The sequence below is a fragment of the Myiozetetes cayanensis genome, unplaced genomic scaffold, assembly GCF_022539395.1.
Source record: "Myiozetetes cayanensis isolate MyiCay16 unplaced genomic scaffold, myiCay2020 scf20-37, whole genome shotgun sequence".
Lineage (NCBI taxonomy): Eukaryota > Metazoa > Chordata > Aves > Passeriformes > Tyrannidae > Myiozetetes > Myiozetetes cayanensis.
The window spans coordinates 10,173,233-10,192,693 of NW_026087412.1; the positions used below are offsets into that span (position 1 = coordinate 10,173,233).

General features: G+C 39.1%; 1 protein-coding gene across 4 annotated transcripts in view; it reads right to left on the minus strand.

Moving 5' to 3' along the window:
• Positions 1-8,048: 8,048 nt before the first annotated feature.
• The window catches only part of CLEC16A (C-type lectin domain containing 16A), a 61,898-nt gene continuing 50,485 nt past the window's right edge, over positions 8,049-19,461 (minus strand). Inside the window, exons 23-24 of one of the 4 annotated variants that reach the window (XM_050317070.1) lie at positions 18,376-18,495; positions 8,049-14,731 (exon numbers count right to left, since the gene is read on the minus strand). In XM_050317070.1, coding sequence (XP_050173027.1) covers positions 14,391-14,731; positions 18,376-18,495 — 461 coding nt within the window. In that variant the 3' untranslated portion in view covers positions 8,049-14,390. Of the gene's footprint in view, positions 14,732-15,779; positions 15,819-18,375; positions 18,500-19,461 lie in introns of all 4 variants that reach the window. The other 3 variants (XM_050317073.1, XM_050317074.1, XM_050317072.1) reach the window with 3 other exon arrangements.

The window sequence follows — 19,461 nt, forward strand, 5'->3', positions numbered from 1 at the left end:
GTGCCTATTAATAAAAATGTCGAAATTATAGGTCCCACAAAAACCTTACACCTGGATCTTACGTTCGAGGCCAGCAACCACACCATGGCAGCTGGAATGTGGTTCTGCAGTTCCAGTATGAATGCACCACTCCAAACATGCTCCTCTGTGGCAGGCAACAAATCCTCAGTGAATCAAAACAGGCAGCAAAATACGTGTTTACACACTTAGGTGCTATGAGGGAAAGTGGAAAATACACACTTAGGTCCTGTGATCAGCGGGGGTATAAACAAGATTCTCTGTGAGCCACAGAGCCAGGCACGTCTGCAGAATCAGAGCCTGGGAGGTGGCAGAAAAACCCAGGAGTTTCCTGGCATAGGAGATGGTACAATTCAGGCTGCCCCTGCCTTGCTGCAGTGCTGCTCAGCACAGGGAGGTATCTCCTCTCCTTCCACTGCACACTCCAGAGAGCAGAGCTCCCAACCACCATTCCACTGTCCCGTGTTCCAGACTGACTCTGGAAGCAGCAATGGGCTGCTCTGTGTGCTCCAGGACTGCAAACTTCATGGAGGGCCGTTTATTTTATATCTTGCACATACAGGCTTTGTTATTCTGTCTCAGCTCAAGGAGGTTGAATTACAGATCCCCACTTTATTGTTTCTTCACTGCCTGCTTTAATATAAAGAACAGGATTCACACTGCACACAGAGCTGAGGATCCATCCTCCCAAGCCTCCTGGAATGCAGAAGGAATGCTAACAAAACAAGGAGCAGCTGCTCCTGCCTGCCAGGTTAGACTTGCAAGAGATCCTACTTCTTGTTTCTGGTTTCAGGCGGGATTGTGTTTTTCATTTTTCTTTCTTACACTGAAACGAAACAAACATGCCAAGACAAAACAAAAATCACAGTGGTAAATTAATAAGTGACCCAGAATTCAAGCCTGAGACATACCTCAAACATAGACAAAGGCAGGGTATTTTGCTGTTTGCACTGCAATGTTTGAAAATTGCCTGTTGCAGAACTTTAATTCTGAGAGTTAAGAAATACTGTGGTTTTCTTCCCTATTGTTTCCTTAATCTAGAAGCAATTCAGAAATACCACAGTTCCGTGAGTAATACAGAGTCAGAAGAGCTAACATTGACATGTTCCTGGCCAGCACTAAAACTATCTGTATAAATCTGCCTTTCCCCCTGAATGGTTCTCTCCAGAGAGGAAAAGTGCATCCTACAGAACTCTGAAAGGCACCTTGTCCCTGTGCTTGCTTGGACAGAAGAGCTGTCTTCTTGCAAGATTTCTAGTCATTTTGGCTAAGGAAGGCTTGCATGAAAATTGCTCAATACACTTGGAATTAAATAGTCTCATTAAAAAACCCTGAAATATCAATTTGTTTTCATTCCTATTTTCTCCGTCAAAATGCTTGAAATCAGAGTTTGTTCATTTAGTGTCCCCCCAAAATTTGTTGATTTAGATACTTCACAAGCAACCAAACCATGGGAAATTGCTCTTCAATCAATTCCTGCTGACAGCTGAGGCAATATTCCAGATGATTCTCATTCAGACTGGCAGAACAATCATTCTGGGTTTGTAGTACTATTTTTCTTGAAACATCTACTTACTCATCATATTATTCTGAGGAGTAGAATCATGAGGAGAAGTTTCCTTATATGTATATAAAAAAGATCTTGTCTAGATGTATTTTAACATCAGATATTACATATAATCTCTCTTGCCACTGGAAATTCAAAACAGACATCAGTAAAGGCAGTTGCAGAATGAGGAGTTCTTGAATCATCTCCTGGTTATCCAGCTCAGAGTCAGTATGTAATTAAGAAAGAATAAGTGTTTCTCATTATTAAGATTAGTCACAGGACTACCCAGAAATTCCAGCTTCCAGAATGAATGGTACATTATTAACCAGGGAGCTGAGGAAATCCTGTCAACAGACAGGGACACGTTCTAACATTCTAACACAAGGTTGTGGTGACTTCTGCATTTCTTTTCTTGAGAATAGTGAAAAATCAACAGACTAGTTTCCTTCACATACATCCACTTCATTCACTCAGGATAATGTTCAGGTTATTGTTACAAGAAATACAAGAGCGAGTCTTGGTTAAGTCTCACTGCTAATAGTGCCTTATAGGACCAGCATTGCTGGCCACTTCAGGTTCTTCATTTTGCAGCATTGAAAAAAGCTTTACAGGGAATTCTCCATTTCTTTTCTGGACACAGACTTTCTATTCCCACTCCAGTTGTTCTCAGCTGCTTCCTGACACATCTTTTTCTAACAGAAAAGGCTCCACGTGAAAAACTGCACAGCAACCAAGCTGCCCATGGTCTGACAGATACTCTGAGCAACAGACTGACCAAGTGGGATTGTTCAGTTATTCTGATGAACAAATATATTGTATTTGACCTTTGCTAAGGTTTGTTATACTCACAGATACCTTGTTTTCAGTGCTGTTACTGAGGACTCTCAAGCAGTTAAAGATTTCTTCATGATTACCAACACTTAACACTTTCCTCCTTTGCTGTCTTAGAGGGAATTTTGTCACACTCCCAACTCAGAGAAAGCAAAAGGAAACATCCAAGAGCTACTCACCTACCCCAGCCCTTCCCCATTATTTCCTGTTACATTTCCCAGGGGTTTCAGATAACACATGACTGTCACTGAAGCAGATGAAAAGGATTCACATATTCCTTTCCAGTCACTCTGCTTTTGTACTGTCATGTCTTAAATGGAGCCATTTTTGCAATTTCCCCCCCAAAATAATTGTGCAGCTAATACCTGAGGCTTTTTCAGAGGTGGCCTGTACATCATGGCTGAATTTGAGGCAAACTTCTCACAGGATCTGGCTTTTCTTAGGCATTTCTTTTTAAGTTTCATGCTTCTTTTAGTCTCTATACAAACAGATGCTTAGAACAGTTTCAACATTCTGACTCAAACATTCAGTTTAACTTCTAAGTGGATTAATCATTTCCTTACTATCATTACTATAAAGCAGGAACAATGGAAAAAGTTAAAAAAATACTGATTTTTTTTTTTTTTTTTTTAAATTGAAAAGAAACCAGGCTTCTTTTCAAACGTCAGAGACATTCCTGTGGATTAACCAGACCGGACAATAGTGAACCACTGCAAATTATGACCAAAAGTTAAATGAAACAATCCTAGAAGCCAGGTGCAAGATTTTTTTCCTTAACGTTTGGAATTTGTCCAGATGACTCAGTTATGGTGCAAAAAACAAACAAACAAAAAAGCTATTTGTTTTGAAAGTTACAGGTATTCACCAGGAACTACATTACCTGGTGTGAGCAATTAAGACTGAAATGATGGGTTTAACTACATTTCTTTATGGCAAGGTGATAAAGAGATTAACTCTTGGCGTCAACGCCAAAGTGCTTTGCAAACACCAAGGAAGCTTCACAAGTGAACCACGAACTGTTTGACATAAATACATTTAAAAAGGGGGAAGTGAGGGACAGGAAGGACCTGTCCAACGTGCTGTTAAGCTAAAGCAAAGGTGAAGCCTGCTGATGCCAGGATAACACTCACTGTGAGATAATCCAGGCACAGTCAGGGAGAAGTCAGCTCTGATTTCCTATAATAGCTCTGGTTTTCTTTCCATACTCAGACAAGACAGAGCAAGCTTAACTCCAAGACTGGGGTTCACAGAGATGTGTGCTTTTAAAAATGTGACAGGTTTCCCTCCCTCACAAAATATCTTAGATGAAGATCTGTTCAGAAACCTCACAAAGAAGCATGTAAGATCTATTTTAACCAAAATTTAGCGGGCAAAGCAAGCCTTTTTCCCTCCAAAGTGTTTTGGCAGCTGTGTAAGAATTGCAGGTTTTCTGGCAGACAGTGGTTACAAACAACACTTTCGCAGGAAAGCCTTGAAGCTGATAAACTGATAAGCAAATTCAAGTGAACTGCACCATGGAGAAGCAGCAGAGCAAAGCTGCTCACATCTCGTTCCCAAGAACTCTGGAATTACGCTACACCCTCCTCACATCAGCTCTAGGGTTTGCACAGGGTAACGTGGTGGTGTAGAAAGAGTAACAATTAACACAAGTGTGGCCATGGACAGTTATAGCTGATATAGTTACAGATAATGTGTTTTTGTAGTACCAGGTAAGTAACTGATATCCTGAACAAAGGTCGCGATGAAATATAAATATACGACTGTTTTTTCTTTTCTCATGTCCTGTCAACCTCTTGTTCTTTCAGTTTTAATACCTGAAACAAGACATTACATTGAAATTAATAGGTTTCAAATTTCTTATCAGAGAGAAGTCAAAATGGAACAGCAAAATCTACCACCAATCAGACAAAGCCAAGGGACTTTATTTGAAGTCTATTTAACACACTAAATTAATTTAATTCTAGAATAGCAAACAGAAATCGTAAGATGTGTACAGGAAATATTCCCAAATCTTAACATATCCCGAACTGTATGCATCTAGATTAACAGATGTATCAAATAGAGTATCAAATACAAAGTTAGACAATTACTGGCCAGCTAGTTATTTTATGGTCCTTTGATTTATGTTATTTTTATTTGACTTGTTCCATCTGCAAATGGATGTCAATAGCTAAAAATAAACTTAAAATAAAATTTAATTACTGTCTTACATGAAAATTCTCTCCTGAATATGGCATTAAAGTTTGCTTTAAACTATGCATGATTGCTCTGATGCTTTGTAAACCCTTAGGACAGGGCAGATCAAGCTGCAGCAGGTCCTATTCAGTCACAGCAGACCTGACAGTAACCTAAAACCTTTCCAACTCAGTTCAACTTGAGAACACTGCTGACAGAAATGCCTGGTTTCTTTTTTAGGAGAATAATAGCATTAGTTTTCTGAAATAATTTGTATCACAAAGTAATTTAGGGCTCTCCAGCACTGCTGTCTTTGAACGCCTGGGCAGGTTAGAGAAACAACTGCTTTGTGACCTGATCCCAACCCTCCCCTTACAGCTGGAAAGCCAGCAGTCACTCCACATCCAAAACATGGATTTGGCAGACCAGTACAATTTTGAATTTACTTTATAGTGTTTTTATTGATGTTTTTGTTCATATTCACTGGCAACCTCCCCTCACCAGACGTGCTGCAAAACCCCTGGTGCAGTTTCTCCTGCCCCACGATGGGTGCAGACCTAACACACTGCTGACCTGCTCCCCTGAGCAGATGCCAGTCACGGTGCCCCTGAACAACACAGGCACCTACATTTGCACTCTCAGTCCCCAGAAAAAGAGGATGAAGTTCTTAAATAAAAGCCAGTAACAAAAAACGCCTCACCAAACCATTTCAAACGGTGAATCAACAGTGAGTCACGACACTCCTGGATTCTGAGTAACAAACCAGAGACTGAGACAACGCTGCAGATAAAAGGAATCCTCCATTTAGTGTGGCCTACAGAAGATATGCTAAGAAATAATCATAATAAACAGAGACTTCACCCTGTTGACAGATTGACTGCATTAGTGATTTCTCAAAGTTTGTGGTTTTCTTTTTTTTTTGATTCCCCAGTCCTTACTCACCATTGGATATTTCCAAAAACTGTTGAAGTGCTCATCTTACCCATAATTTCCCAATGACTGCTTGTTAGTAAGGGGTATCTACTATTAAGAGAGATGCTTTTGTTTAAGGGAGGACAGATGCAAATTTCCCCTCAATGTGGGCAGAGCATTTTCACTGATATTCAGGGTAGAAGTGTGGGCACACACATTACTATCACAATTAGGTTCTCTTAGGAAGAGTAAGATTACTTTTCTCCTTTGCAGACCCTACCTGACCTTTGCTGACTTGAAATTCTTTTCTCTAAGACATTATGGTGGTTCTGCCTCTCTCCTCCTTCAGAAACTCTGTTTCTATTTCTGGTAGCTCTTGCTGCTGAGGGAGAGCCAGCTCTGACCATCCCTGTGGTGGTGACACAACCTGGTTATCTGCCTCCTTGCCTTGCTTGACTATCAACATGCAGTTTCAAACAGCAGCTCTAATCTGCTTCAAACAAATGACCCCGAAATGAGGACAAATTTACACAAAGATGCCTTCACGCAATTAACTAAAAGACAAAATTTATTTCTACAGTAAAATAACAGCTTGTTTTCTCATCCGATGTCACAATGTTTATTCCATACTAAAGCCGAGAAAAATGTTGTGTAACTAAGAAACAAAGCCCAAGTATTCATCTGCGCTTATCAGTCATCCAAACAGGCCAAAAAAAATTAAACTGTGGCCTATGTGAAATATAAACCTTTATCTGGGGGCAAGACAGCGAGAATGGAATGAGGAGATCAGTATTTTCTGTTCAACAAGCACAACATTTCCCAACTTTGTAGAGTGAGTGTCTGAGGACAGGCAAAATCTTTCAACTTACTTCAAAAGATCTCAATGTCAAGTCCAAATAATCAGGCACTTCACCTCTTAAAATCCATTTCAGAGAACTGGCATCCAAAACCAATAATCATTTTAAGACCTGGACATATTTGCAGATAAGCTGTTGGTAAAACCCTGGAGCTAAAAGCAGACACACAACTGAACACCTTCCAACAGGACTGACTTAGTCCCCCTCAGTTCAATGTGTGTGAACACTGGCCTGAAACCTCCCTTCTAATTTTGCCACTTTGGAGATTTGCAGCTCCAGGTGTTGCAACTCCCTCCACCTCTCCTTATTTGAGAGACAAAAGGTATCATTTAAAATGCAATGGAATTTTCAGGGAATACAGCTACACTCATTCCCAGTTGTATGCATCCTGTATTCAAGAAAATCATCAGAAAGTGCCAAAATGGCTTTTGTCTTCACACAGGCTCTAACATGGCAGCACAGACATGCAGCTTCTTCCATCCATGAAAACCCAACACACACTTTCCTTGATACAGAAACAAAGTTTAAGAGTCAAAGAATGAAGATACCAATCTCCAAATGCAGTGTCTTTACTTAGACAAGAGTTATTTTGATGAAGATACATGTATTTGACAGAGTTTCACTTTCTTATTTATAGAACTATGCTGGAATTATATTAATGATGAAGCTGTGGATTTACCTGTTACAGGACTGTTCAAGTTGTTGCACTTACATATTCATGGGGGCTATTACAGCACTGCATTTCCGTCCAGCTCATTTTCAACAGTCAGCATGAGGAGAGGGTTGGAGGCTGTGCTTTAATTCCATCTCTGATCATCAGTGATGCAGGACAAGATGCTGAATCTGACTCAGTGTCTGAGTCTAGAAAGACTTTGTGCAAAAACATAGGAAAAATGACAACACAAAAGGCTGAAAAAGTTCTGAAGCATCAGGATATGGAATCACAGACCAGGTTCAAACTTAGGAAGGAAGGAAACTTCCTGCCCACAGATTAGAAAACTGGCACCCTTAAAGCAGTATCACTGTCACAACTTAGAAAGTTCAACTGCCAGGAGCAGATTTAAACTCATTTTCCATTATACACCATATTTTAATACTTGCATCTTGTAGTAAATCCCAGGGTTGTCTCCCCCCTCTGATACCTTCCTTGCCTATTTCAATGTACAATGTAATTGAATTTCTTCCTCAAGATGCTCCTGGAGCAATGATTAGTTTGAGAAATAACATTTCACAAGGAATGTATATGACTGCAACTAATTCCTACTGATGTAGAGGCTAATTAACAAGAATCTAATTAATAAGTTGGTTGGGTTTAATCCATACAGTGAACTGGCAACATACAGCAGAGAAAAGAGGCAGAGAGTGCAAGGATATACTTGGGGAGGAAATCACACATGACAGGCACTTTCAAAGTGGTTCACAGATATTTTAGATGTTGCCCAGCCATCTTTAACCTTTGGGCTCATCTACTTTCCATCTCCCCTTCAGGCTTCTTTTCTGCTCCCTCTCATGCTGTGTCCATCCTGCACACACAGTGCAAATTACTTTGGTTATTCCAGTTTTCAGCTCAAAGATTAAAACACCCCCCCTTCACACACGCACAACATTCTTCTAACGAACAGCAAATTCTGCTAATTTTGCCTTTCACTGTTACTGAACATCCTCGAGCATCAAATGCAGCAACAGAGCATGAAAAGGGAAGGAAGTTTCCTTAGTAACACCATTTTTATTGCCAAGTTCCATTTACAAAGAAAGGTCCATTCTTCATCCTTGTCCAGGTTTTCAATAGCCACGACACACGACCAATGCCAGCAAATACAGACTCAGCTATAGAAATCTGGATTTCAGAAACATACACAATATTTTCTAATTCCACTCCCTTTCCAGACACTTATTTACATTCTTCTTTAAATTAACATATCATCACATTTACTCCAACTGTCTAAAATAACTTATATTAAATAATTAATACTTATTGCCTGTAGAAAGACATTTCAGAATTCAGTTCACCCCATTTTTGGGCTTTTTTCCGTGTAAATGTAAGTGCATGTTCAGGACTTGATTTTTTTTCTCAAATGAAGTACATTTCAGACACAACTTTATTGAAACATATTTCATAGGAGGACAGTCCATGTTCATGAAACGTTTTATGTAGTGTTTAAACCCCAGGTACATTCATTCTTCTAGAAAAATACATTTCTCCCTCTTTGCACTTGAAACAAGCAAACTTACAAAACAACTCAAAATGAAATAAAAAGTTTGCAACAAAAATATCAACACAGCTATTCATAAGTGGAGATGCCTAAAGTTATTTTCTGAAGTTTATAATGCTTCCAGCAGGTTCCCTAGAACTGTGACAATGTGTTATTCAGTGCTATCCCTGGGCAAAACAAAGCTCCTAGAAATTCTAATAGTCTATAAATTTGCACACTTGAATGTATTCTCAATCTTTTTAAAAATTACCTTCGTGTTCAGTGTAAATATTTGTGCCACAAAACCTCAGACCCTCCCATCTCCTCATACATATTGAAGTTATCAGATTGCAATTACTATGTGTCTTAAACTCAGTTTAGTATGAGCACCCAGAACCAAAAGTAATAGGGAACAAGATAAAAATCTAATGTATCTTCAGATTACAGTCTTAAAAGGCTCCTGTGAACACTAAATACTAATCTGAACCTTAACTCTAACTTTGTTATCAAGTATTGTTAGTCATTACTTGCTTAAGCCCTCTTTTAAAATAAATGCACTCCATTCATTTTTTTATGACAAGAAAGTCCCAACAATGACTCAAGTTTTTCCTTTTCTTATTAAGAAGCCAATGAATTCAAGTTAGTAAAACAATAAACCAGATACCACCACAGTGCACATTTATTAGACAACCAAAATTTAGCTTTACATTTATAATACATTAACAAACACAAAATATACATTTTATAACACCTCGCAAAAGAAATCAAATCCGAGCAACGCGCAAATCTAAAAACGGTGGGAGATCAAAATAGGGAAAATTCTGTACAAATGTAATATAAAAATATGTTTCCATATGAAAGAACCTTCTGTTTGAGACTCAGCCAAGAACTGCATCTCCTATGTCTTTGTTGCTGCTCAAAAAATCCTGAGCAGCGGGAAAAACCCCCAAGCACTTCCCCCCTCCCAGCCCCTAAAAACATCCCACCCGCCCTGCTTGGACCACGACCTGCTTTTCCAAATCCACCAGGAGACAGTAAGAGTTATTATATTTGTTTCTAATTCATGCTGCAAAGGTTGGGAAAGGTCAAGAGCAACAGAGCAGGCAAGCACGGCAGAACTACTCCAAAGGTTTCTAGAGAGTAGAAGAGCAGTGTCCAGTTAGTGACACCCCAGGGTAAGCCAGGGATGGTTAAGCAGTGACACACCAAAAGACACTTTCAAGAAGAATGACAGTAGCAGTTAGGAAGAGAATTTCCAACATACATTTCGATGGCTACCATCAGGCTGTTTGGAAGTAGGAGACTCATTATCTTCAGAGGCAATAGGCCACGACCTCCAGCTGATGACTCTGCAAACCTTTGATTTGCACTGAGCCCCTCACTTTGCGCTTTTGAAAGCAACTCCCTGTTCAGCTTTGGCTGGGTAGTGGAGACAACGTCAGAACGTTTAGGCTGGTGGTGTTTTTTGACTACTATGACCTTGACTACTCCTGAGGCTGTTCTGGAGTTCCCTGGAATGTGCAGTGGAGAGTGATTGGTCACACCAGTGACAGCACCACGGGAATGAAGTGTTTACTTTTATGAAGTGGCTTCCCACTCACGCACACAGTTTGACCTGCTTATCTGATACATTACCTATGTCTTCAAGCGTATTTATTTTACTACTAGTGAAGTGACACTCAGTTACAGGGCAATTATTGAATTCCTGGATTGCTTAATCACCCCAAAGCCACTTTCAGTAAGTGGAAATTACAGTCACTCACACCTTACTGCTTACCTAGAAAACAAAATCACAGTAATTCTGATTCTGAACATCGTAAATGTTGCCGTGAACAAACAATTTTAACTATCACTTCTCAAATTCTACAAACCAAAATACTTTGAATCCGGAAAGGAACATTATTTTCTCCTGTACTCTGTCTCTATTGGGTAAAGCTTTTAAATTAATCACTGGACATTGACTTAAACTCTGAATACAGATCTGTATCTGAGCCTTAAATCCTGGATCTGGAAGATGATTTTTTTTTTTAAAATGTCACATACCTGTCTTTCAGCAACAATACTGCAAAAGAATAAATGAACTCTGGAAGATATTCCCAATTCTTCCTCACCAAATAACTTCAAGTAAAATTCCAACTGCATTGCAAAGAGAAGAACATTGAGGAGCTTCTTCAACAGGTGTAATTTTATATATTCCTTTTTTTTTTTAAGCTCAGTGTAATTTAAGAAAGTGTAGTCAGAATTTTATAGTTTATCATGATTAGCAGTGGAGAATACAAATGAGCTCTGCCCTTACAGTGTATATAATTCATGACTTCACAGACAAAATACAGCTTTTTGTAGTAATATATGTGACCACATTTCTAATGAAATTGGTTTAATACACACAGCTTGTGAAATGAAGTGCAGGAAGCTTGACCTTTGGTTTTGTTCTATATCAAAGAATTTCAGCAAAACCATTGATTTCCACACCCAAATTTCACACTGCAAGCATTACTTTCATGGTTAAGCAGACACCAGAACTGGTGTTTCCTCCCTCCCTTTCCTCACCAAATTACCAAGTGTCTGCTGCCACTACTCCCTTCACAAATGGAAAGCTCAGGTCTGGGTCACTGCTGTACACTGGGTGACAACAAAGCAAAGGGGACCAGCAAAAAGCAGTGAAGGTGACACACAGTTCTGTTAAACAAGTGGTAAAATGTAATAAAATAAGGCACACAGACCATAAAATAGCAAAGTAACATTCATTATGCTCAGGCTTCTTCGGCTTCTCCAAAGGAAGAGAATAACAGGATTGTGTTCTGTTGACAGGACATGGCTGAAGAGGCACAGCCCCTACAAACATACACTGAGAATTTAGCATATCTCCAGAATTGTGGTATTTTGCTCTGGAACGTTGCTGTATTTAGAGTGATTCTATCTCCCTCTGCAGTATTGCACTGAAAGAGTGGGGCTTTTGAATGACCAGGTGTGTAGCTGCTGCTCTCACCTGCAGTTTGGTATTTGGGTTTGGTTAGAAAGTGATGTTACTCAAACTTTTTTTTTTTAAGAAAAAAATTACATTTGTGGCTGATGTGCTGATGCCTTCCTGGTTGAGTTTCCTTTTTACAGTGAAAGGAGGATAAGAAAACAGCCTAAGGAAACAGATTCTGATGAGTGAGAGATAGATATGATACTCTTCAAGGAACTGCAGATGAGTATTATAATTGCAGAGCTTAAAAATGACCAGTGGCAGATTATTTTGGCATCTCCAGAGTTTTTACACTCTGAAGTCTCCTAACGCAGCACAAAGCACAGAAAATTGTACATGCCTTAACATCAACGTCAAAAATCAATTCTGTGGCAGAACCATCCAGACCCAGCTAAGAATAACACCCCAACATCGGTAAAGCTGGTGCAGTCAGAGCTTTCCTGGTGCAATTCCATCTCTGCAGAGAGCTTTTGATAGAACTGCTACAAGATATCCCACCTATCCCTCAACCAGCAAGGCTCTGCCAGCAGCAGGCTAGAGACAGTAGACCTAGTCTTCTATTTTCCTAATAATAGCATCCCTCCCAGTCATTTCCTCTGAAGTTCTCAGTAGACAACTGGTCACGAGATTTAAAAGCCACTCAAAGGCAATTTAAAGCACAAAGTCAGCTTTCTGTCCCTTTGTCCCCTTTCTTGTGCAGTGTGGCTCAAGGGTGAGACTACGAATACCCAAAGAGACTCCTCATGCATGGCTCTGATCTTCCTAGAACTGAATTTGAAGGGAGATAAATAAAGATCAAGGTTTTCCTGTCTAAAAACATTTCTATTTAAGGGAACTCATTCTGCACAGTGGCATTTTGTGTAATCTAGGTCAAGAGTTTAAGGTTAACAACCAACATAAAATGCTTTCAAATTAAGGCCTTTTTTAAAGTAATTGTCTAGAGGAAGTCTAGATTGCAATCAGTTCAGCTAATAATTTACCTAGCCCTTGTGCCCAAATTGCTAGTGATGTCTAGGCTTGTGCAGGTACATGCTCATTACCTGCAACAGTGACTGCATGAGTGCCAACTCACCCTAAGTACGTGACAAAAAACCCTAAAAAGTAAGCCCTTACTCCAGCCATGCCAAATTCTCATCCAATATCCATAGCTGTGCTCAGGACACCTAATTCTCAGAATTCATTTAGAGTCAGGGCCACTCTGGAATGGTCAGAATTATCAGTTAACTCAATTTGAGGGGAGGAGAAAAATTACTGGCATTCAGTAGCAGACACCTTATATATATGTTTGGGAAAGTTTAAGTTATTATTTGAAGGAGAAGATGGAAAAAGTGAGAAAAGTTACACTATATATATAACATTGAAAATCACTTCAAGTATTCCATATGACAGCCAGAAAGAGGTACAATAAACAACTGGGAAGTAGGTAAAAACTTTTCAGATTCCCCCATTTGAAAAGAAATCAATGGTAGTGGAGACAGAATGAGGAAACAGATTGCACTGATGACTGAAATCAATACCAGTAAACAGCAGACTTCCTTCTTTAGAGCCAGAAAGCACTCAGGTATGAACAGACCCACAATGACAATCTGCTCATTTTACTATTAATTTAAATTAAGATACTTAGAAATTGATGACAAATCTTAAATTTCACTCACGTTAAACTACGTATGAAATCAGCACAGAACATCCCTGACTTTAATCAATACTTTTCCACTACTCTCTGTCAACTTGGTGCCAGGATCTAGGAAGCAAAGTATGCCAAGCACAAACTCAGGATCACTGTTATGTAGCAATGTTGTTTAACTGGGATATCAGCCCAGATGGGAAAAAAACCTTATACAATCCCTTTCCTTTTGTGTTTCAGACTTGCAAAGGAATCCACAGTCAGATATGATGACCTTCCTATATGACTACGAAAAATTTGAAAACCCTCTTTGGAGTAAAACTGCTTCTGTCTGCTTCTTGAAGTTGTCTTTCAGGAGCAAGGATATCACCATTCCTCAGAGGTATAGCAATTTGACTGTCAGAAGCAAACAAACAAGCTACAGCAATCTCTTAAAATGTTTCACATTCCTCTGTAGATGGCTAAGCAAAGACCAAAGTAGTCTCAAAAATCCCTTATGTTAATTTGAATAAGCATTTTTCATTAACTTCAGACTTTTGCCTTTTAGAAAATTGTATCTTGCTTTGAACCAAACCTTGAAATAAATATTACATATGGAAAAAACAATATTGAAGTCTGGAGTCCTATGAAGACAACACTGAAAGTGGCCATGCCTGCTGGTATCATGCAGACCTCCAAAAAGATGAACAAGACCAGGATTAAAAACCAAAACCAACCAAACAAAAACCAACCAAACAAAAAACCAAAATCCCTCCTCCCTCCAAAAAACAAAACCAAACACCAAACCGAAAACCACACCCTGACTCAAATGGAAATTTTACCTCTGTACTATAACATATCATTTTTTTCTGGTCAATGGCATTTCTCCAGTTTGAGAGACGTAATAATACAGCATCATGAAGCTGGGTATCCAAAAATTTCTTCTCTTCCCCATAATACTGTATACCTTTTACAATTAGTTAGTTCCTGTTAGAAAGACAATAGGTCCTCTGAAATACTTTCATGTTCTTGTATAACAGAAATTGGTAGGAAAGAACCAGTCCAGATTCAAAAGTTTGTTTTTTCCCCTTTTCTCCAGCTGAGATATGCTGAGTATCCAACATTTCCTCTAAAAGCTGCTGACAGTCTCACTCACCAGTGGGCCCCTTGTGGACCCGATGGCCTCTCAGGCTTCAAGAAGTATCTGCACTCCCAGAGGAAAAAAACAATTCAGAATTTGGATGTGTTTTCTTCACTGTTTATTACAGTCTGCATGTTGCCTTTAGTCAGAACATTCTTGCTCAACCTCCTTTACCTTGCAAACTTCATCTTCAGGCTGCAAAGAGGGCTGAGGGATGCAGGGGAATGTCCGAATGCTGTGTGGATCCACCGGAGGCACCAGAGTCAGCGACTCTACGCTCAGGGTATCCGTGTTGTCGTCTGTAATCAGGGATATTGTGGGCTGCTGGGCAGGAATCAGGCTGGGAGACAGGTTTGCCGTTTCTATGTCACTGGTTTTCCCAGCACTTTTGCTGGACTTGGAGACGGCTGAAGGAGTTTCATCAGTCAACAACGTCTGACCGGAAATGGCCGTCTGAGGATGCTCTGGAGCTGAAGGATCATCTAATAAAAAGGAAACACCAAGAACAATCAATATTCAATTTAGTATGTACATTAAGCCAAACAATACACTATTACTCATGAGTGTTCAAGAATAGTTGGGTGGGAAATGCAGTTCTGTGAAGCACTATGCTTACACATTCACTTTCTAGCAATTAGAAATAAAACAAGATATTATGGAGGCATAACCTAAAATGCCAGCAGGATTCTGTTCAAAACCAGACAATTTTAGGCATTTAGTATTAGAATATGCAGCAATATTAGAAATATTCCTAGAGAGAGGAAATTGAGGGGAAGAATAAGAAAACCTCTCCAGTATTTAGTATCCACTAAAATAAACAGCTACCCCATGACAGGAAGATCTTGAGAAATAAGAGAGAAACCAAAAAAGAACCTAGCTAGCTTTCCCAAAAGGTGGCTTGTTTCTTACAAAAATTTGGAAGTCATTCTCTCAATTCGTTCTCCAGATTCACATTTAAGCGACACCTCAACCACAGGAAGCAAACTATGGAAGCACAGAGGGAGGAAAATGTGCTCACTGCAGGTGAAAGGTGCTGCAAAATAGGCCTGGTTTATACAGGCTTGGGTTGCAGGATTTTTTTGTCCTCCTAAGCATGGAGCATACAACACAAAATTGAGAATAAGCATAACATACTACAGTGAACTGATACGCTACTATACCTTTCCACACTATGAAAACCACTCCAGTATTAACAACCAGTTGTACTGTCCTTTTCACCCTAAAGATCCAAGTGAACTATCCAGTAAACTGTTCATTTGGCTCAGGATGGAGAAGGAATGGAGGGGATGAGGTGATACAGCCTTACATGAGCAAGTATGCCCAGAAAAGTAATTTTTTTTTTTTTTCTTCTCAGACTACAACAATTGATGCCATTAAAGTAACAGATATCCAGCTTCAAGACAGACCAGTTTTAGAGCTTTTGTAAGAAACAGCATGTGTTCAAGTGTACAGGCATCGGCACAAAGTCTACAAGGCAATGTAGTGAATACAGAAGGTAAGAATTAGGTTCTGGTTTTAATACACAGTGACCTTAAAAATATTTCCGTTTCAATATGATTCCAATTATTCCTGGAAAAGAACAGAAAGCACGAACATAAGACAAAAAAAAAAAAAAAAAAAAAAGACAAACAAAGCTGAGAATGGAATGGATCAGTGGGATAACAGTAAGGTTATCTATTTTTTTACCTTGCTGGTAAGATAAACCCCAACAATGGTGTATTCTCACTTCAGAAACCACACAAATTTACTTTTTCCTGAATCGGTGGCTAAAGCTTCTTGTTTTGACAAAACCAAAATTTACAGACCGTAAAAAAGTCTCCTTTTAAATAAAAGGGACATGACTGGTTATTTTTGAAATGTAAGGGCAGATTCAAAGTAACTCTGCAGATTCTTTTCAGTTGTCAAGAAGCTTTAGGGAGAATGCAGTGACTGATAACAGAGGAAGTGATGCAAGACTTGCATGGAAAATGAACTGCTAAAACAATGAAATACAGCCTCAGTTCTCTGAATTCCAAGCTAAATGCTACCATTTCAGGATGCGCAAAACAGAGTGTCTCTTTGTGGTGATTTTACTTTGTGAATTTATAAAACCTTAAAAGGATATCAAATGGTCTTTGCCAAGACTATTTTTTATTTTACTCTTACTATAGTGTGAATATTCACTAAAATCCAGGATTCAGAAACTTGAGGCGTTCTGATAAATAAAGCATTCTCAATCAATGGCATTCTGCTCAGGAATGTTCTATACAGCACATCTCTACTGTGGTTCTGCTATTGCACTTCTGATCCTGTATTTCATTTCTTATATAATTCCTCCCCCTTTCCCAATAAAATATCAATATATTTTCTCAATACTTTCATTTATTGAAATCATGAAAGACATATATATTCCTTTGTTATGCTGTATTGACCCCAAATCCTTCCACGTAGGTTCTAAATCAATGCTGAAGTGACTCCCTTCTTGACTTCACAAAGAGTATTTGCAAAAATCCTCCACAAAAAAAAAAAAAAAAAGAAAAAAGCAGCTGGAGTTAACAAGCCCAAACTTTCCATACAGAAGTCTCAAAAAACATTCATGAAAAAAAGATAAAAATATCAAAAAATGCTCTCAAGCCCACAGGCTACTTTAGGTGTACAATTGGTTTGAAAATGCGACTACAAGTTCGTGCTAGTAAGTTTTTCACCGTGATTATCTCATATATTGTGGATATAAGCCTAGAGGAAAACAATTCTAGACTACAGACAAAGGAAGACAGAGATCCAGCATCCTGGAATGAAAATTTGGTATATAAGAGACATTATAATGAAAAAAAAAATCAAACAATCCTCATGATGGAAAAACATTTTTAATTGAATAAATGGCTTCAGGACAATAATTACTAATGAGAAAATCTGTGAGGCTCAAAATTTCAAAGCCATTTGAAGTCATGCTCAACTCAGAGAAGGATGTAAATAATCTAATACTGGAGAACAACATTCTTATTTATCTCTCCCCAAGCAAGAGTGTTCTGGCAAAAAATATAAGCCAGATCTGAAACAATACCAAGAAGAGCGCAGCCAGTTTCTTCACATGGTTGTGATGTGGACATTTAGTTCTAACAAACCCCTCCCACATACCTGCAAACTTAAGCACCAAACAAGATTTGAAAACAGGGTGTCATTTTGCAAATTGTGGGGTATTATTAGCTCTCTCTGGAGCCAGTGGCTTCAACAGCCTTAGATGTTTTTCAGCACTTCTGTAATGCTACAAAGGTTATCATTACAGAAAAAAAATCCACACCAAATCAATCAATTTCTGCTATATTAACTTATGTTTAGAAGAATTATTAGTGAAAAAAGACAGACTAGAACAGAAGATGCAAAGAATGAATATCATCTACAGAGAAGTGTTCTAATCTGTACAGTAACATAATAGGAAAGGATAATGAAAACATAAATTACTAGACATTAAGTGAAAAGATGCAAATTAAATCTATAAAGATGAAAAAGGCTGTTTACATAATATCAACAAAGTATCTTCATGCCACGACAGTAAAAACAAGAAATTATTTAGATACAAGTTAAAGTAGGTTATATAAAAAAGTAGGTCATCTGAAGTGTATTTTCCATCTTTTTTGCATGTGTTTCCCCTCCTCAGGCAATTAAACAGTCCATAAAGTCACCTGCCCGAGTTTGATGACCACAGAAGCATTAAGCTTGTGCCATCAGAGTCCAGGGGCCATTCAGTTATGCTGAATTCAGTCCATTTTACCTGGGCTAGAATAGATTCCCTGCTGCCGGCCAAGCACCTGCATTACTGTCCATTCAGAGCCCGTGCTTACTCAAGGTCACTACAGCCAGGGCTGCCCTGTGCAAATGAAGACATGGCTGCTTTGAAGCTGGAGGTTTGATAGCACAATTTCCACCTTTGGCACCAGAGCCGAGAGACGTGGGAGAAACTGCAGATAAGGCTTTCAGAAACGGCTGAAATATTGCTTTACAGTTCTCCCAAAGCAAAACGCAGAGACAAAAATCACGACGCTTTCTTTCTTCAGTTTCCTACCTCACTGTCACTGCTGTCAGCACGGAAACCAAGTTATGTTCTAGTGAGTGTTATGGGCTTGTGAAAGCTTATGGAGGAACCTGCCTGAGTGGGTATTGCGGGAGTTTCTGCTGCAGCTGCTGCTCGAAGACCTAAACCCAGTGTCCGCCGTGACTGTCAGCCTCCGACAGACTAAACACCCGCCGGCGTCCTTTCCTGCCAGACCTTACTAGAGGAAAACACAGCGATATATCATACACAGGCTTTAACAGGGACACAGGGAAGGGAAACTGGAATGAAGACAAAGGATAAATGTTAGAGCAGCAACAAGTATAAGTGACAAGGACGCATCCGGAACTGCTGGTATCTTGGGATACAATTTGACACCGCACCAAGAGCTTTCTAAGTTTGGGAAATACTTCTGGAGTTGGAAGTATTCATTCTTTAGGAATAAATGAGTTTAACTGAATTTAATTTCTTCTTCCCTATCTGGAAAGGTTCATAATGCAGTTTGGGCTGTGTCTGGCAATACCAGCAGCACTTACACCAAGGAGGGACTGGCAGGCATTTATTTGCATTCCAATCTCCTCATATGCTTTAAAAACCTCGAGAGAAGTTATTTATCACAAATTCTGGTGACATAGAATTATTCTCCCTTTCCCTGGCCATAAATTATATGAGGTGCAGTACTGTGCAGGTGAGAAAATTGCAGACCATTCAGCCCTACAATTCTATCATCTAAAAGAATTATAATGACTATATTAAAGCTAACCACACTGTTTCAAAAGATAGCAGCAGTTCAGATGATGATGCTTGGTGCATAGAAAGTTCCTAGAAAAGAAACTTTCTAAGAACAAAAGTACTTCCTCAGCTAGTTAAAAAATTACTACCATCATAGAACAGGAGATCAAATCACATTTACATTACTGATCATGAGGGAAGAAACAGGGATGGTTTCAATAGGATGGGAGGCACTGCTCTTACAGGCTTCTCCATGCTTCATTAATCATCCCCTCCTTGGAATAAAAATTTAATTTTACAGACCGAAATCTAATAGAATCACTGCAACAAGGGACAGCTCTTTGTACTTATTTTAAGTCTTTTATCATCAATATCTGCCAGAAGTGTGAAATACAGCATAAGTGGCACAGAAGATCAGTGCCTTATGAAGTCCTCAACATCCATTGCTCC